Consider the following 17,084-nt stretch of genomic DNA (forward strand, 5'->3'; position numbering starts at 1 on the left):
CAAGAGGCTAGTGAAAAAGCTGGAGATGCAGGCTGGAGTGAAAGGGAAGGTACTCCATTGGATAAAGGAGTACCTAAGCAACAGGAGACAACGAGTCAGTGTGAGGGGTGAGGTCTCAGATTGGCGAGACCAAGCAACCTTGGAGGAATTTGACCTCACCAGTGATGGTCAAAATGAATCTGTTGGAGCTGAATGTGACAAAGGCTGTTGGGCCTGACAGAATCTCACCATGGATACTAAAGGAAGGTGCAGAAGCACTAAGTGTGCCACTCTCTATGCTATATAACAGGTCACTGGAAACAGGAGACCTACCAGAAAGTTGGAAGATGCGCACGTACACCCCTCACCCCCCCCCCCTTACACGCACTCTATGATCAACCACACCATGACTCCCCCACATCACACGCAAACATGAACACACTCCGATATATACATATTATACACACTACACCACCTGTCTTTATTATTATGCAAGACGGGGAAGAGGTCTGAGACAGGGCACCGTCGACGGGGGCAGAGCCGTCCACGACAGTAAACTCCAAGGAGGGCGAGTGGTAACACTCATGACCCCCCCCCCCCCCCGCCCCCGGCGTCTCTGTCAATACAAGACTCGTAATGTGTGAGTGTAACGCTGGTAACACACCTAGCGGAGTGACCGGCGGCCGGACGGAACACACGCGTCACCGCCCTGAGCAGGACGGACCGTAAAGCCGCCTCCATCTCCCGGACTCCAAGGTGCCAGAAAATCCGGGCTGACAGCTCGGCTGTAAGTGACGAGTCAATAAGGCACTGGGGGGGGGGGGCGGCGAGGGCATACCTGGGGTCAGGGTTGGCCCTCTGAGGGCCGGGCGAGGTCCTCTGAGGGCCGGGCGAGGTCATCTGAGGACCGGGCGAGGTCATCTGAGGGCCGGGCGAGGTCATCTGAGGGCCGGGCGAGGTCATCTGAGGGCCGGGATATTAAGTGAAGTACCAACAGAGGCCATTAAGAGAGGTATTAAAGGGATATTAAGAGATACCAAGAGAGGGATTAAGAGAGAGGTACCAAGGGAGATGTCGAGATAAGAATGCATCAAAGGAGGCGTCGAGGAGTTAACAAGGCCTCAAGAAAGGTACCAAGGCAGGTAACAATGCTCCTTGATGCATTCATTCATTGATGATGCATAGCAGCATCAAGGGAGGTACCGAGAGAGGCATCACCAATGCCTCAACGTCATCATCTTGAGTCACACAACAGACCTTTTAGATCAACCAAGAGACATGTTAAATTTGTTGTGTGTGGTTAAAATTGTTGAATTTTTAATACAAACTAAAACTGAATTAAAATTACTGTGTGTGATGGATGGGATAGTCTGTGGCAGTTTAAACTTTCTGACAGGTTACTCCCCCTCACGCTAAAGCTGACCTTTCATGACCTGGACCATGACCCAACATTCGTCTTCCTGGACTGCCAAATGGAGTTGACCTTGCCTTGACAACTGAGCCCCACGAGTGAGTTCCTTTATGGCTAGCGCCAGAGATTTGAGCCCTCCTGACGGAACTCGGGTCATCTTTAATACAAGAGGGCAGTGCCAAATCCCCAATTGTGTCACTGATCATTTGGAGGGTAGGAAGACAGACTGATTAACCTTCTCGTTGAAAAAAGCTTCCCTGGACAGTTTAATTTTCTCTGCGATTCTGTCAGAAACTTCTGATCAATTAGGTGTATCCTAGTACGTATTAGTTCCGGGTGGGTGCCACGGATGGGTGCCACCCATTGATGAATGGGTGGGTAGGGAGGAGAGAGTTGTGCCGTTCAATGCAGGTGAATTGTTTAATGGTAAAGGTACAGGCACGGTACTCCTCTACGGTACTTGCTCTGCACCCGAGGTTCCTGCACCTCTAGCACGCACACTTAATACTCTAACACACACACTAGCATCTAACTAGGTTAACCGGCGGTGCCCGGGTCTTGTAGCCCTCTCCCTCCCTCCAACCCTCAGAAAATGAATTCTGAATAGCTGAGAAAAATCCTAAAAAAAAAAAAGTATGGAAAATAAGTCCCTCTATTTCAGAATACATGAAAGTCGTAGAGGCCTATATTTCTTAATGGGGAGCACCGTGGTCTGCTCCCACCAGCTTATGACAGTCGCAAACCACCCAACTGCCATCTTGAAAAATTGGATGAAACTGGCGCCAAGCGTCTGTAGAGAGGGAGGCATTTTATATATATATATATATATATATATATATATATATATATATATATATATATATATATATATATATATATATATATTAGTATATTTTGGTAGCAGTCTTTCTTGTAAACTTATGTTGTTAAATATGACCGAAAAAGTAAGATTAATAATTCTAACACGAAATTTCTCAATATTTCTTATGTTTCTTTTCACTGTCGATCGTAACTGAAAAATAAATTACTCAGAAATAAATTTATTTCTGAGTTATTTATTTTTCAGTTACGATCGACAGTGAAAAGAAACATAAGAAATATTGAGAAATTTCGTGTTAGAATTATTAATCTTACTTTTTCGGTCATATTTAACAACATAAGTTTACAAGAAAGACTGCTACCAAAATATACTAATATATATATATATATATATATATATATATATATATATATATATATATATATATATATATATATATATATATATATATATATACATATATATATATATATATATATATATATATATATATATAATGTCGTACCTAGTAGCCAGAACGCACTTCTCAGCCTACTATGCAAGGCCCGATTTGCCTAATAAGCCAAGTTTTCATGAATTAATTGTTTTTCGACTACCTAACCTACCTAACCTAACCTAAGTTTTTCGGCCACCTAACCTAACCTAACCTATTAAGATAGGTTAGGTTGGGTTGGTTAGGTTCGGTCATATATCTACGTTAATTTTAACCCCAATAAAAAAAATTTACCTCATACATAATGAAATGGGTAGCTTTATCATTTCATAAGAAAAATAATTAGAGAAAATATATTAATTCAGGAAAACTTGGCTTATTAGGCAAATCGGGCCTTGCATAGTAGGCTGAGAAGTGCGTTCTGGCTACTAGGTACGACATTATATATATATATATATATATATATATATATATATATATATATATATATATATATATATATATATATATATATATTAGCGTATACTGGCAGCAGGTTTTCTTATAAACATGTCTCACTGAATATGACAGCATATTCTGTATTAACTATTTTCTGGTTTAGGGCTTCTATCCCTCTGACTAGTGCTCTTGCATCAGGGTTCAGCTGGAAGAGGAGTTCTCCAAAAGTCATATTCCTTTTCGAGGTGGAGAAAAAGAAGTAAATACCTATAGAATGTATTACACTTATTATAAAACTGCACAACATAGAAGACACTGCTCGACAAACAGCGCCCACTACACCTGAGTAATCTGTGTATGTGTTTTGTACCTTATTTAGCCTTATTCTACTCTTTTTCTCCTTTATGCCTTACTCTTTCCCTTTATGTATACCCAATGTATTCCTATTGTTTACACCTGACCCCATTGTTCGATACATTTGTATTCACCTGACCCACTATTAGTATTAATATAATGACTTGTACTGTAACATCACTTGAGAATGAACCATGTAGGTTCGAAACGTTGACTAGGTTGTGGGGGGAACCCACAACCTAGTTTTAGCCACCTGTGACACACACACACACACACACACACACACACACACACACATGCCCAAATGAGCCACAGAGATATTAGAAAGAACTTTTTTAGTGTCAGAGTGGTTGACAAATGGAATGCATTAGGAAGTGATGTGGTGGAGGCTGACTCCATACACAGTTTCAAGTGTAGATATGATAGAGCCCAATAGCCTCAGGAATCTGTACACCTGTTGATTGACGGTTGAGAGGCGGGACCAAAGAGCCAGAGCTCAACCCCCGCAAGCACAACTAGGTGAGTACACAGGGGACCACTCAACACTCAACTTTGAGTCTACAACACACACACAACACATCCGTCCACCTTTCCTAACATTCGTTCGAAATAGTTTGTTTTGCTACAGTTCGAGCGTTGCCATAGTGAAGGTACCTGGGATAATAACGGCAATATCTGGCAACACCATCAACGCTCCCTGCATATGCCCATTAACTGATTTACCAGAACGTTGCTTCCAATTAGAACGTTACCAACCCGTGCATTCACCGCGTCAAGAAACGTTTGCTTCTGGGTAACGAACGAGACACTAACAACACATCTCTCACACACAGGACACAACACACATTTTTTCCAAGTTCATTTCGTTAAAGGAAGAAGCAGAAAATAACCATTTTTCTGTCGAAAATTAAATGATGATAATTTGGGAGCCTGGCACCCGCCGCCCCCCGCCCCCTCACACTCACTCACACACACACAAGTAAGTTATATAAAGCGCGGGAAAGTGTCATTAACTCGTCAGAGACAGGCGGGGGAAGTGCTCGCAGCGACAGTGCCATAGACGAACTCTTACCCCCTCCACGACCTTCCGCACGCGGCGTTCAGCGCTTAGTGTGTTATTGTGGAGTACCTCCCGCAGGCATCATGGTGACTCCTCGGCCGCAAGCGGCTCTGTTCCTCGGTATGTGTGCATATCTAGTGGCTCTATGCCACACCCTGCGGCCTTCGGAAAGCAATGCAAAGTAAACTTGATCTATAAGGTTGTTTGTGACCTCTAAATGTACACAGCACGGTTTTATGGCCACTCGCTATGTCTAACACAGTGTTTTCTATATTTGACATCGTTAAGTAAAACTACTTTCCTCGTAGTGTTTGTACGAGGAAAAGGTTCCTCACCGCCGGTCTAGTTAACGTCTTGCTCGGTGCCCGCCAAACACACACTGAAACTACGACGTTGGTACAACGTTCGAACAAGTTTTAACACCTCCTAACCAGTTATAACAACCAATATAGCAAGTTGTAACAACGTTCTAATACGTCATAAACACTTTAAGCCAAGAAGTAACAACTTTATTACAAGTTGTAACAAGCGGTAAATAGAGACAGTTACGGTTTGTGTTTCCAGGGTGATTAGCGGCAGGCTCTTGTTGTTGTTGTTAAAGATTCGCTACCTGAATCAATGTGCCAAGTAGCACGGGCTATGGTGAGCCCGTTAACGGCAGGCGCTGTATGATCAACTAGGCAATGAACGGTGTGTGTGTGACCTATTATCAATACACTGTCTCTCGCTCCTAGACGGGGCCCCGTGACTGCTCGCGTTATTCAAGGGGGAATCCCGCCATACACGCACCGAAACTACGACGTTGGTACAACATTCAAAACAAGTTTTAACACCACCTAACCAGTTATAACAACCAATATAACAAGTTGTAACAACGTTCTAATACGTCATAAACACGTTAAGCCAAGATGTTACAACTTTATTACCAGTTGTAACAAGCGGAAAATAGAGACAGTTTCGGTTTGTGTTTCCAGGGGCTAGAATCCACTTTTTCCTTCAGATAGTGAATTGTTGCATGTTATTTTAGCATCTGTCCGTGTTGCCAGATATTGATACTGTGTAGTGTAGGTTAGTGTCTTCACTGTGTCTGGCGCTAGTGTCGCCACCTGCTGGATCATTGTCTTCGAGTTTTCTGAAGATATTTTTAACCCCAAAATGCTGCCTTCAGATGTTACTTCATCTAGGGGGCTCTCTCTGTGCTTTATTCAACAGTGAAGGACCTGTCACAAATCACGCTGTATCATCAGCATAGCGAAGCAATTTAACCCCTTTAGCAAATGTCACAGTAACGGCGGTTTTCCATAAGGATGTTAAAAAAAGACTAAGGCTCAGGAAGCCTCCTTGTGGAGTCCCGTTTAGGTAACCGGTAGTCCGACACTAGGCCTTGTACACCGGCCTACCTGTGACTGTAGTAATCATGGGTCCAGTCTAACAGTTTGTCCCTGACCGTAACGTGTGTCAACCTCCTGGTGGACATGCAAGTTGGAAAGCTTTTTAAGAGCAAGGAAGATCAGTATAGCCAGACACGAGTTAAACTTTCCTAGTAATAGTGTTCCTAGCACAGCCTTCTCCTTCACGGGAGCAGCACCGCCCCCTCCTAAAATGGACCGTTGGGCCCAAAAATGTTCATGTTTTTTTTACTGTTGAATTAGCACAATTATCATGCTAAAATATTGGAAATACATTTAAAGACTATCTTAACTTGTCCAAACTCCCCTAGGCCTAATATACATAGGCCTAGGGGAGGCACTAATACAGGCACTATATTAGGCTGGTGTCTCAGGCCTAATATAGGCACTATATTAGGCTGGTGTCTCAGGCCTAATATAGTGCACATATATATATGCAATACTGAGGAATGTTGGGCTTTGGCTTCTCTTGCGTGTCCTCTACACAATAGCACAGAGCTTCAACACTGCCGGACGTAACAGTCCATTTTTGTGGACTTAGTGAAACACTAATCGTCTTCAGGAGACCGGACCTGTGATGTCAACGCTCCGAGGAGAGCCGACTCTGTGGCTGTGTAAACATGGGTGTCAATACCCATGAAGACACAAGTATCCAGAACAAAGGTTATATTCACAGAGATATCACATTATTGGGATTTCTAGCGCGTGTCTCTGGGAACACCCAGTGACGCAGGTTCGAACCCTCATCACGGCTCCTGGGGATTATCTCATTATCTAATGCACATCATTACCGATATCTTGCAGCTAATAATCAAACCTTACCTATTAAAAAAATACTACATTACAAATCCCAAATCTTATAATAGTATGATTCACTCGGATCACGGGAGACATGATCTCGGCTTCTAAAGTACGAGACTGCTGACTAAGCAACTAGGCCGTGGATGCTCACAATAAGGATCTCGGAGGCACCTAACTGGTACCCAACCGAGACTTTTCTCGTAAGATTGTACCAACCACTTGGGCTGGACGGTAGAGCGACGGTCTCGCTTCATGCAGGCCGGCTTTCAATCCCCGACCGTCCAAGTGGTTGGGGACCACCTATTCCTTCCCTACTCGTCCCATCCCACATAATTTGCCGCTTTCCCCTGATAGTTCCCTGTCCTTCGTAAGACTGCACCAATCACGATCGTGGACCGAGGAGGGAACGATCGTTGAACGACCGGCTGAATAAGGGTGAACCAGTTGGGGTTTTCCATAGCAAGCCGGATGGTATATAGATGTAATCAGGGGAAACTAAATAGAACCGAATTATAAGCTGAAATCTCAAGTGTTAACCGAACTGTTTAGGCAAGGTTATGGTAGTGTTGTTGTCGGGACCCCAACTGTGGCCACACCCCCCCCCCCCTTCTTCTTTCACACACGACTACTAGAGTATCACCCCCTCTCCTCACACACGAGGGCCAACCTAACCTAATCTAACCAATTCTAACCTAACCTAGTCTAACCTGACTTTATCTAATCTATTCTAACCTAACCTACTTTATCCTAATCTAACCTAACCTAGTCTAACCTGACTTTATCTAATCTATTCTAACCTAACCTACTTTATCCTAATCTAACCTAACCTACTTTATCTTAATCTAACCTAACCTACTTTATCCTAATCTAACCTAACCTAATTTATCGTAAACCGCAATCAAATCAGAGATAAAATGTTGTTTTATACGTGTTATTCTCAACGTGAGACGTCACACTTTGTTCCTGGTCAGGTGAGAAAATTCCTGTTTTGAATGAACGACATGTTAAAGTTATTAAATGCGGCTTTGGGGGTCGGCCACTGGATGGAATGAACACAGACTGAGGACGAGTTGCTGCTCTCGGCCTGTGTTCGAATCCCACCTCCCTAAACTGGTTCACCCACGTACTACAAATACAAATGCCAACGAAACCTAAACACCTAACCTAACCTAACCTAACCTAACCTAACCTAACCTAACCTAACCTGGCATGCACAAATTTACAATATGTATCAATTTATCATTCAGAAAATAACCATCTTGAATAAATCGTAGGTTAAAATAGGCGAATGGTTGTTTGGGGGTTGGCAGCAGCTTGGACGAGCCTTGCCTGAGGACAGATCTATTGTTGATTAACGTGTCTATCGTCAGCTGTTGTTGTTGTTGTTTTAGATTAAGCTGCTCAGAACGAAATGTCCATGTAGCACGGGCTATGGTGAGCTCGTAATATCGTCAGCCTATCGTTTCACTTTCATTTGTGTTGTAGGGACGGGACGGGGGGGGGGGGTGTGTGCGTGTACGCGCCGCGTCGTCACCCCAGCCAGGGGGTGGACGGGACCTCCCCTGTCTGCACGCACACGAAAGTACGCGCAATTAGAAAGTATTTCCTAACACTCCCGTCGGCCAGAGAACAGCGCTCGTCTGATTTTAAATATTGCACCTAACCTCCCAATTACCGGGCGCATAAATTACCAGAGTGTTGAATGAGGGAGAGGGCTGAACTTTCTAATGATAACTAGGCGTACTCGGCGTCACATTACGGTCACACGTCAATGACGTCAATTAAACACTTAATTGGCTAATGACTCAACAGCTCCCGCACCGCCACCACTCACTAACAGCGTTACATAAACCAGTGAAGGGTCGTCCCCCCCCCCCTCCCCGAGGGGTCATCTCTACAATCATATTGTCGTGTGTTATTGTTCTCTCTTCGTCCATATGTGGTAGAGTTGTGGTGGTGGTGGTGTGGTAGAGTTGTGGTGGTGTGGTAGAGTTGTGGTGGTGGTGGTGTGGTAGAGTTGTGGTGGTGTGGTAGAGTTGTGGTGGTGGTGGTGTGGTAGAGTTGTGGTGGTGGTGGTGTGGTAGAGTTGTGGTGGTGGTGGTGTGGTAGAGTTGTGGTTGTGGTGGTGGTGGTGTGGTAGAGTTGTGGTGGTGGTGTGGTAGAGTTGTGGTGGTGGTGGTGTGGTAGAGTTGTGGTGGTGGTGGTGTGGTAGAGTTGTGGTGGTGGTGGTGTGGTAGAGTTGTGGTGGTGGTGTGGTAGAGTTGTGGTGGTGGTGGTGTGGTAGAGTTGTGGTGGTGGTGGTGGTGTGGTAGAGTTGTGGTGGTGGTGGTGGTGTGGTAGAGTTGTGGTGGTGGTGGTGTGGTAGAGTTGTGGTGGTGGTGGTGTGGTAGAGTTGTGGTGGTGGTGGTGTGGTAGAGTTGTGGTGGTGGTGGTGTGGTAGAGTTGTGGTGGTGGTGGTGTGGTAGAGTTGTGGTGGTGGTGGTGTGGTAGAGTTGTGGTGGTGGTGGTGGTGTGGTAGAGTTGTGGTGGTGGTGGTGGTGTGGTAGAGTTGTGGTGGTGGTGGTGTGGTAGAGTTGTGGTGGTGGTGGTGTGGTAGAGTTGTGGTGGTGGTGGTGTGGTAGAGTTGTGGTGGTGTGCTTGTGTTGGTGTTATAGTTCGTATTCTTTATATAAAACAATGACAGTGAACACTGTCATAATGACAGATGTCAAGTCTCCTGTCAACCAACTGTCAAAGTAAAACGGTCACCCAACAGGCCAACAATTACATTGGCTTTCCCCTCTTTTTTGTCCAGTAGATTTTCGAGTATTATCCCGAGAACGGATCATTGTAATGTCTTCAAATGTAAAACATTTGAGTAGCGCAAAATAAGTAATCGTCATCGAATTTGAACAGTGGTAATTATTATTAAATATCTTTTATTACAGTTTTCAGTGCAATATTTTGCAAAAAAAATTTCGTTTAACAGACTAGACAGTGACCCAACCCGTTCTCGCAAATTTAATAAGTCAATATTGACTTTACGAATTTGCGAGAACGGGTTGAGTGACCACACTTGTGTATTACACTGGGAGTCTGTTACGAGCAGCTTGGGCCAGTAGCCGGGGTTCTTTCTGTTAACGTGTCTTATAACCCGTCTTCTTGATCCTACCCAAAGTCTATGGTGGCAAGTTTTTTCAAGAATTGGTGGTAAGTAAGTAACAGTACAAGGAATAAAGGGGGGATAAACAATATGCAATTACATCTTCACCAATATATATTATATCTCCAAGTATAACTACACATACTTACATTGTGTCTTTCACTCAGGAACACTCAATAGGTTTTCAGTGTTCATCAAGCCCCGGTGAGTCCACTGTCTTCACAATACGTCGTCTACGTTCAATGGCAATCACTGGCGAGTTTACCTTCGACATGGGCCAGTCCACACATCGTATCGTCACGATGTCCCGGTACCCCACATCTGCTCTCCAGAAACACTAGGCAGAAGGCTTCAGCCACAAACTGACAGGGTTCTTAAATAATCACATACAGGGGATAGCTAACACCCTGGCAGAAGTCTAGCAACACACTAGTAGAACTTCTCAACAGACACACTACTATCGTCTCGTAATTCTTCTTGGCCAATTCCCGGGTATGTCGGTCCATACAACACTACATAACTCCAGCAGCTAACACACTGCTACTACCGACGGCGGCCACTTTGTCCGCTCACAGGACCAAGTCAGGAGTTCTGGACTGCCCAAGGTAAACTGCACTCCTCAGTGCAATCGCCTCCTCACGTCACCTCTGTGAACATAAACGTCATTAGCTAGACAGACAGTATACTGGGTGACCTTAGGATAACACCCTTCCACCGGGGAATTGAAATTGTAATTGCTTTCACAAACTAAATGGCGTTGATATCGTTACACTACCCATCAGAGATCATCATCATCGACCTCACCTTCTAACTGAGGTATAAAACAGGAGCCTTTCACCACCGCCACACCACCACCAACAGATGGCGTTGTCTGCGTCTCACCTAATACCATGGGAGTTGGAGTGCAGGTCCATAGATGGCGCCGAAATCGCCACTCCACACTCCAGCAACGGTGTCGATACCGTAAGAGTCCTCGAGTTACTGGGCAGTGTAGTAGAGCGACAACTATTTTCCGTTACATTGTTTTTTCATTAAATATTGTATACTTTATACAGACTGGACATTTTTACTTTTAAGAATTTGACTAATGGTGAGGCATGAGACTACCTTCCTTGATCACCTACGGCCAAAACATGCCAAATTATTATTATTTTTATTTACAACTTTGAACTGTACTCATTTGCTCCATCTTTCTTGTATCAGACTAGGCTTCCCCATTAAGGCGTGTCCATTAAGGAATAGTCTTCCACACGTCCTCCAACTAACCAACCAATATCCAAGTCTAATATATTCTCCCTTCATTCATTTTCCAGTGCTGGTGTGTGCTGCAGTTCGCCCCAATCCCTCGGGTCCACGCCTTCAACCAGTTCCTCAAGTCCTTCTCCAGATTCAACCACTTTAACCGGATACCCGGCGCGGTCCCCGTTACTCTTCGAAGTAGCAGCGTTGTCGGCGGTGGCGCTGAGAGCAGTGAGGAGCGAGGCAGGGACGGCGCAGACGAGATTGACAGTGATGAGTTTTTGGGCATCGGGAAGGTGGAGATTGGCGCCAATGGTGGCAGTGGCGACAGTGGTGGTGGTGGTGACGGTGCTGGTGGAGGAAGCCAGGGTGTAGGTGGAAGGAGATTCAGAAGCACCATCAGAACACGAAGCATTAACGCCATTACTGGGGGATTTGGAGGTAGGTGGTGGTGGTGGTGGTGGTGGTGGTGGTGGTGGTGGTGGTGGTGGTGGTAGGGGTATTGGTGGGGAGGGCGCTTTTGGCAGTGGCAGCAACAGTGGAAGTGGCTTTGGAAGTACCAGCAGCAAGTGGAAGAGGCTTTGGGAGTAGCAGCAATGAAAGTGGCTTTCGAAGCAGCAGTGGAAGTGGTTTTGGGAGCAGCAGTAGTGGAAGTGGCTTTGGGAGCAGCAGTGGAAGTGGCTTTGGGAGCAGCAGTGGAAGTGGCTTTGGGAGCAGCAGTGGAAGTGGCTTTGGGAGCAGCAGCAGTGGAAGTGGCTTTGGGAGCAGCAGCAGTGGAAGTGGCTTTGGGAGCAGCAGCAGTGGAAGTGGCTTTGGGAGCAGCAGCAGTGGAAGTGGCTTTGGAAGCAGCAGCAGTGGAAGTGGCTTTGGAAGCAGCAGTGGAAGTGGCTTTGGAAGCAGCAGTGGAAATGGCTTTGGAAGCAGCAGTGGAAGTGGCTTTGGGAGCAGCAGTGGAAGTGGCTTTGGGAGCAGCAGTGGAAGTGGCTTTGGGAGCAGCAGTAGTGGAAGTGCCTTTGGAAGCAGCACTGGAAGTGCCTTTGGAAGCAGCAGCAGTGGAAGTGGCTTTGGAAGCAGCAGCAGCAGTGGAAGAAGTACATTTGGAAGTAGAAGTGAAGACGACTTTGAATCCAGCAGTGGAGGAAGAGGATTTGGAGGGAACTTTGGTGGTTTTGGTAGCACTAGTGGCAGCAGAGGGTTTGGAGGCGGCAGCAGCCGTGCCTCCCTCAGCACCAGCACCCCCGACGTGGCGGCGCTGGGCAGTGTCGCTGAAGACTCCAGCGACCGTCGACGAGGAAGGTCAAAACTCGGAGACACCGAAGACCTAAGCGTTTCCGCTAGGACTGGGTATAGCATCACTCCTGGAGGTGGCAGCGGCGGAGGAGGCGGCGGAGGCGGTGGAGGAGGCAGCGGCGGCGGTGGAGGAGGCAGCGGCGGCGGCAGTGGAGGCGGCGGCGGCAGTGGCGGCGGAGGCAATATGGGAGGCCTAGCCGGCGCCATCGCTGGAGGTGGAGTTCCAGGCAAGGACTACCCCGTGCTGCCTTCAGTGCCAAACACCGGCTTCTCCTGCGCAGGTCAGGTGCCGGGTTACTACGCCGACACCTCCCCCCAGGCCGGCTGTCAGGTGAGTCCGTTTCCCGCCATTTTCGTCACGGGGTAAAATTGGCGCGAGTCAGCGGCGGCTCCCGCCACACGGCGATGGGCGCCACCGGGGTGTCGCACTTTCCGCATGCCAGCTCAAGTTATGAAGGGTTATAGAGCAAGTAGTGATCAATTCAACAAACACAGGGACAAGTGTCTGGAATAGGGGCAGGAGTCTGGAATAGGGGCAGGTGTCTGGAATAGGGGCACGTGTCTGGAAAGAGGAAACGTGTCAGGAATGGAGGGGGGGGGGGGGTAGAGGGAGGTGTCATGTATAGGATAGGAGTTTATGTATGAGCGAAATGTCAACAATTCGGGGATGTGTGTGTCAAGTATGACGAGGAAGTGTCATATGTGAGGGAAGCTACCAGGTATGGGAGAGAGCTCAGGAGCTGGAAAGGTATGTGGACTGCTCTTAGGTATGTCCTCATCACTGAGGTAAGGGGACAACTGTCAGCTTTGGGGGACAAATGTCAGCTATGGGGTCAGCTGTCAGGTATAGAAGCATTGATTTCGCGTGGTATGAGGTTTATGTGATGTGTTGAGATTGTCAAGAGATTCAGTGAGATGTCAGTGATGTGTGACAGTGACAATCTTGAGGTGGCGCCTCGACCCGTACAGAACTGTCCCCAAATGCATAAATCATTGCTTTATGACCTCTATGACCCTCCACAAGCACTCAACTGACCTGATATTGACTCCACTGGCTGAGTGCGATGACCTCTTGACCTGATATCTGACTGCAGGTGACCTTGAGACGCCCCCCCCTAAAGTCTGCCTGAGTGGTTCGTATCAATCTTGACAGCCAGTTATGACAAGTAAGTCTGTGACCCATGCACGGGAGTTTTTGGCAAGCATTCCAACAAGATTAATCTCACTATTCATTATTTCTTTCACGTTAAAAGCTGAGCGCAACAAGCTCAGAGCTTCAGTATCATATATGATGATAGGAAGTTTTTCCTTTGTATAATTGCTTCAAGTCTGCACTTGTGGTCTTATCGCCTAGAACGCAGCCAGCCTCTTGTACCACTCTGGTACAGGAAACAATGATCAGTGAAGTTTCAACGTGTTCGGAAGGTAATCACCGCCTTATTTTCAGGTCTTCCACATCTGCCAGAGAGGTGGGCGGAAGAACTCGTTCCTCTGCCCCAATGGCACCATTTTCAACCAGCAGTTCTTCGTCTGTGATTGGTGGTTCAACTTCAACTGCAAAACTGCCGACCAGTTCTACACACTTAATAACGAAATCGGGAAAGTGCCCAACAGTGGAGGTGGTGGTGGAGGGGGAGGCGGTGGTGGTGGCAGCTATGGAGGCGGTGGTGGCGGTGGAGGCAGTGGTGGAGGCGGCAGCGGCTATGGAGGCGGCGGTGGAGGCGGTGGTGGAGGCGGTGGCAGTGGTGGAGGCAGCGGCTATGGAGGTGGTGGCAGTGGAGGCAGCAGTGGTGGTGGTGGCTTCCCGACCTCCACCCACTCTATACGGAACACCGTCCAGGTAACAGTAACCTGGGTGGATGCTACAGGAGGCGACAGCTCCACCCACGCTCCGACACGACAAGCGTCGGAGCGTGCAGTCAAGGAGACATATACCCTCCTCCTCCACAATACCTCTGGCAGTCGTGAGACACCACTACACCTCCACTCCAACGCCACAGTGTGTACGCCACCTCCACCTTCTCTTGATCTTGTCAGTTCTTCAGACAATGTACAGCTATGTGAGCTGCTTCTGAAGCTCTTGGTGAAATATGCTGAAGCTCTTGAAGTACTTTATATAAACGAGAATTTCTGAAAGCAAGGAATACACACACACACACACACATACACACACACACACACACACACACACACAATCACTCACATAAACACACACATACACATTGCCCTATCTTACAGAAGTAGAATAGAACAAAATAATAAAGAACTGAATCACATTATAATTGAAAAATATATCATTTCAATAGATAACGATATACCACTATAATAGATAATGATATATTAGAAAAAACGATATATCATTGTCATAGATAACACTATTTTGTGATCATAATATATCACTGTGATAAAGACGTATTAGATAACGATATATCACTGTAATAGATAATGAGATATCACCAATATGTAACGATATATATATCACTGTGATAACCAGATGTCACTAACAGATAACGATATATCACTGTATTAGAAAGTATATTGTGATAATGATACATTACTGTACTAGCAGGTTATCACTGTAATATTGTAGATTCGGTTATATATATATATATATATATATATATATATATATATATATATATATATATTATATATATATATATATATATATATATATATATATATATATATATATATATATATATATATATATATATGGGTATACAAGTGGTTATACAGTACAATTATAGTTTACTTATGTTTAGTCGTGATGTAATTAGCATATGTAGACGATGAGTCACAATAACGGGGCTGAAGATATAATGACCAACCCACGCATCAGAAGACGAGGAGACGACGACGTTTCGGTCCATCTTGGACCACTGATAACGGTTCAGGAGGGACCGAAACGTCGTCGTGTCTCCATCTTCTGCCTTGTGGTGTGTTCATCATTAATTAGTATATCGTCCAAAATAATATGTTCATTTGTTAAGTAGTTTTTAGGTGCCAAGACTCGTGTGCAAACTCCCTTTCCGCCTCCTGTACCAGCAAACTCTTTGCTAAATAAAACTAATTCCTAATAGTGTATTTATTTCGTCCCTGTATTCACCTAGTTGTGTTTTGCGGGGGTTGAGCTCTGCTCTTTCGACCCGCCTCTCAAATGTCAATCAACTGTTTACTAACTACTTTTTTTTCCCACACCACACACACACCTCAAGAAGCAGCCCATGACAGCTGACTAACTCCCAGATACCTATTTACTGCTAGGTAACAGGGGCACTCAGGGTGAAAGAAACTTTGCCCATTTGTTTCTACCTGGTGCGGGAATCGAACCCGCGCCACAGAATTACGAGCCCTGCGCGCTATCCACCAGGCTACCAGGCCCCGTGTGTAGCGAGTATGGTGTGAAGGAGCCTCTCCCTTGATTTACGAGTCTTACCAGCTATTTAGAGGATATGACGGATCTTGGGCCCCCAATTAGGTATTCCGACAGAGTCGTCAATTTCCTCTCCGGCGTACAGTGTCTTAAGATCAGTCGACGTCCTTGTAGAGCGCTCGACGGTGTCCAGCCTGGAGTGCCACAGCAATCTCCACTCTAGTGCCTCCTCTCTGATAGGGCCCCCTACTCCACTCCCCAGGTGCCACTGTTCACCTCTGGGGAGCACCTCAGTTGAACTAGCAAGGTTGGTACTGAACCACATCCTCTCACCCGGCAGTGAGGTAACTGGACCACTCCCCTTAGTACCCTGGCTGGGGGGGGGGGGGTGTCCGTGGTCATGGAACCTCAAGGTGTACCCTGGTCGAGGTGGCCGTCCGTGAGGTTATTCACAAGGGGCCAGATTCACGAAAGCACTTACGCAAGCCCTTACGAACGTGTACATCTTTCCTCAATCTTTGACGGCTTTGGTTACATTTATTAACAGTTTACAAGCATGAAAACTTGCCAATCAACTGTTGTTATTGTTATAAACAGCCTCCTGGTGCTTCGGAGCTCATTAACTGTTTAATAATTGCAAACAAAGCCGCCAAAGATTGAGAAAAGATGTACACGTTCGTAAATGCTTGCGTAACTGCTTCGTGAATCTGGCCCCAGGTCGCCAACTTGACTCATCTTCCTCTGCGGTCAAGTAATGCTTTCAACACAGTGGGATGTCAACCCAGTTGCCTGTCCTCTTATAAATTACGTCTCAATTTGGCCGTTTGACCGTATGGCCAAAAATGGACGTAATTTGAAATGAAAAATAATTGAAAATCAATTTTGGATTTTTTTCTTCTTCCAAAACAGCAAATTAAGGGTCCTCTGGTAGGTTAGGAGGGCAGGAAGTTTTCTTAAGGTTTCAAAACGTCATGAAAACCGTTAAATGAAGTTAATTTCCTCTTCTAACCTAACCGAGTGAAGCCGGAGCACTCCAACGGAACAGTATCGTGAACCGATTTCATTTCAAATTACGTCCATTTTTGGCCATAGCGCTCATACGGGCGACAAGCGACGTTATTTTGAGAGGACGGGTTGAATGCTTTACCTACACGATATAAAACTACCCAAATCATATATTTACGTTTTTATTTCAATTCTTCAAGCGTACAGTCCGAGGCTGAGTTATGCTTCCTTAAATCAATTTAATTATAACTGCAAATAAATCCAAAAGCACTGCTTCATAATAAATGAATAAATTATAACCTATGTCTCGTGAAGAAAACGAGAGTG

At 45.8% G+C, this 17,084-nt stretch overlaps 1 protein-coding gene across 1 annotated transcript; it reads left to right on the top strand.

Moving 5' to 3' along the window:
* The first annotated feature begins 10,708 nt into the window (after positions 1-10,708).
* LOC138366038 (loricrin-like) lies at positions 10,709-12,743 on the top strand. Its single transcript, XM_069326759.1, has 3 exons — positions 10,709-10,810; positions 11,161-11,527; positions 11,644-12,743. Exons 1-3 carry the CDS (start codon positions 10,709-10,711, stop codon positions 12,741-12,743), a joined length of 1,569 nt encoding a protein of 522 aa, XP_069182860.1.
* The last annotated feature ends 4,341 nt before the right edge of the window (positions 12,744-17,084 follow it).

This window comes from Procambarus clarkii, chromosome 18 (assembly GCF_040958095.1).
Source record: "Procambarus clarkii isolate CNS0578487 chromosome 18, FALCON_Pclarkii_2.0, whole genome shotgun sequence".
NCBI classification, from domain to species: domain Eukaryota; kingdom Metazoa; phylum Arthropoda; class Malacostraca; order Decapoda; family Cambaridae; genus Procambarus; species Procambarus clarkii.

Excerpts from the sequence above, each read along its gene's own strand:
- LOC138366038 (XM_069326759.1), top strand. The coding sequence starts at position 10,709 with ATGGCGTTGTCTGCGTCTCACCTAATACCATGGGAGTTGGAGTGCAGG. Across the intron at positions 10,811-11,160 it reads CCAGCAACGGTGTCGATACC|TGCTGGTGTGTGCTGCAGTT; the intron begins GTAAGAGTCCTC and ends TTCATTTTCCAG. Across the intron at positions 11,528-11,643 it reads CATTACTGGGGGATTTGGAG|TACCAGCAGCAAGTGGAAGA; the intron begins GTAGGTGGTGGT and ends TGGCTTTGGAAG.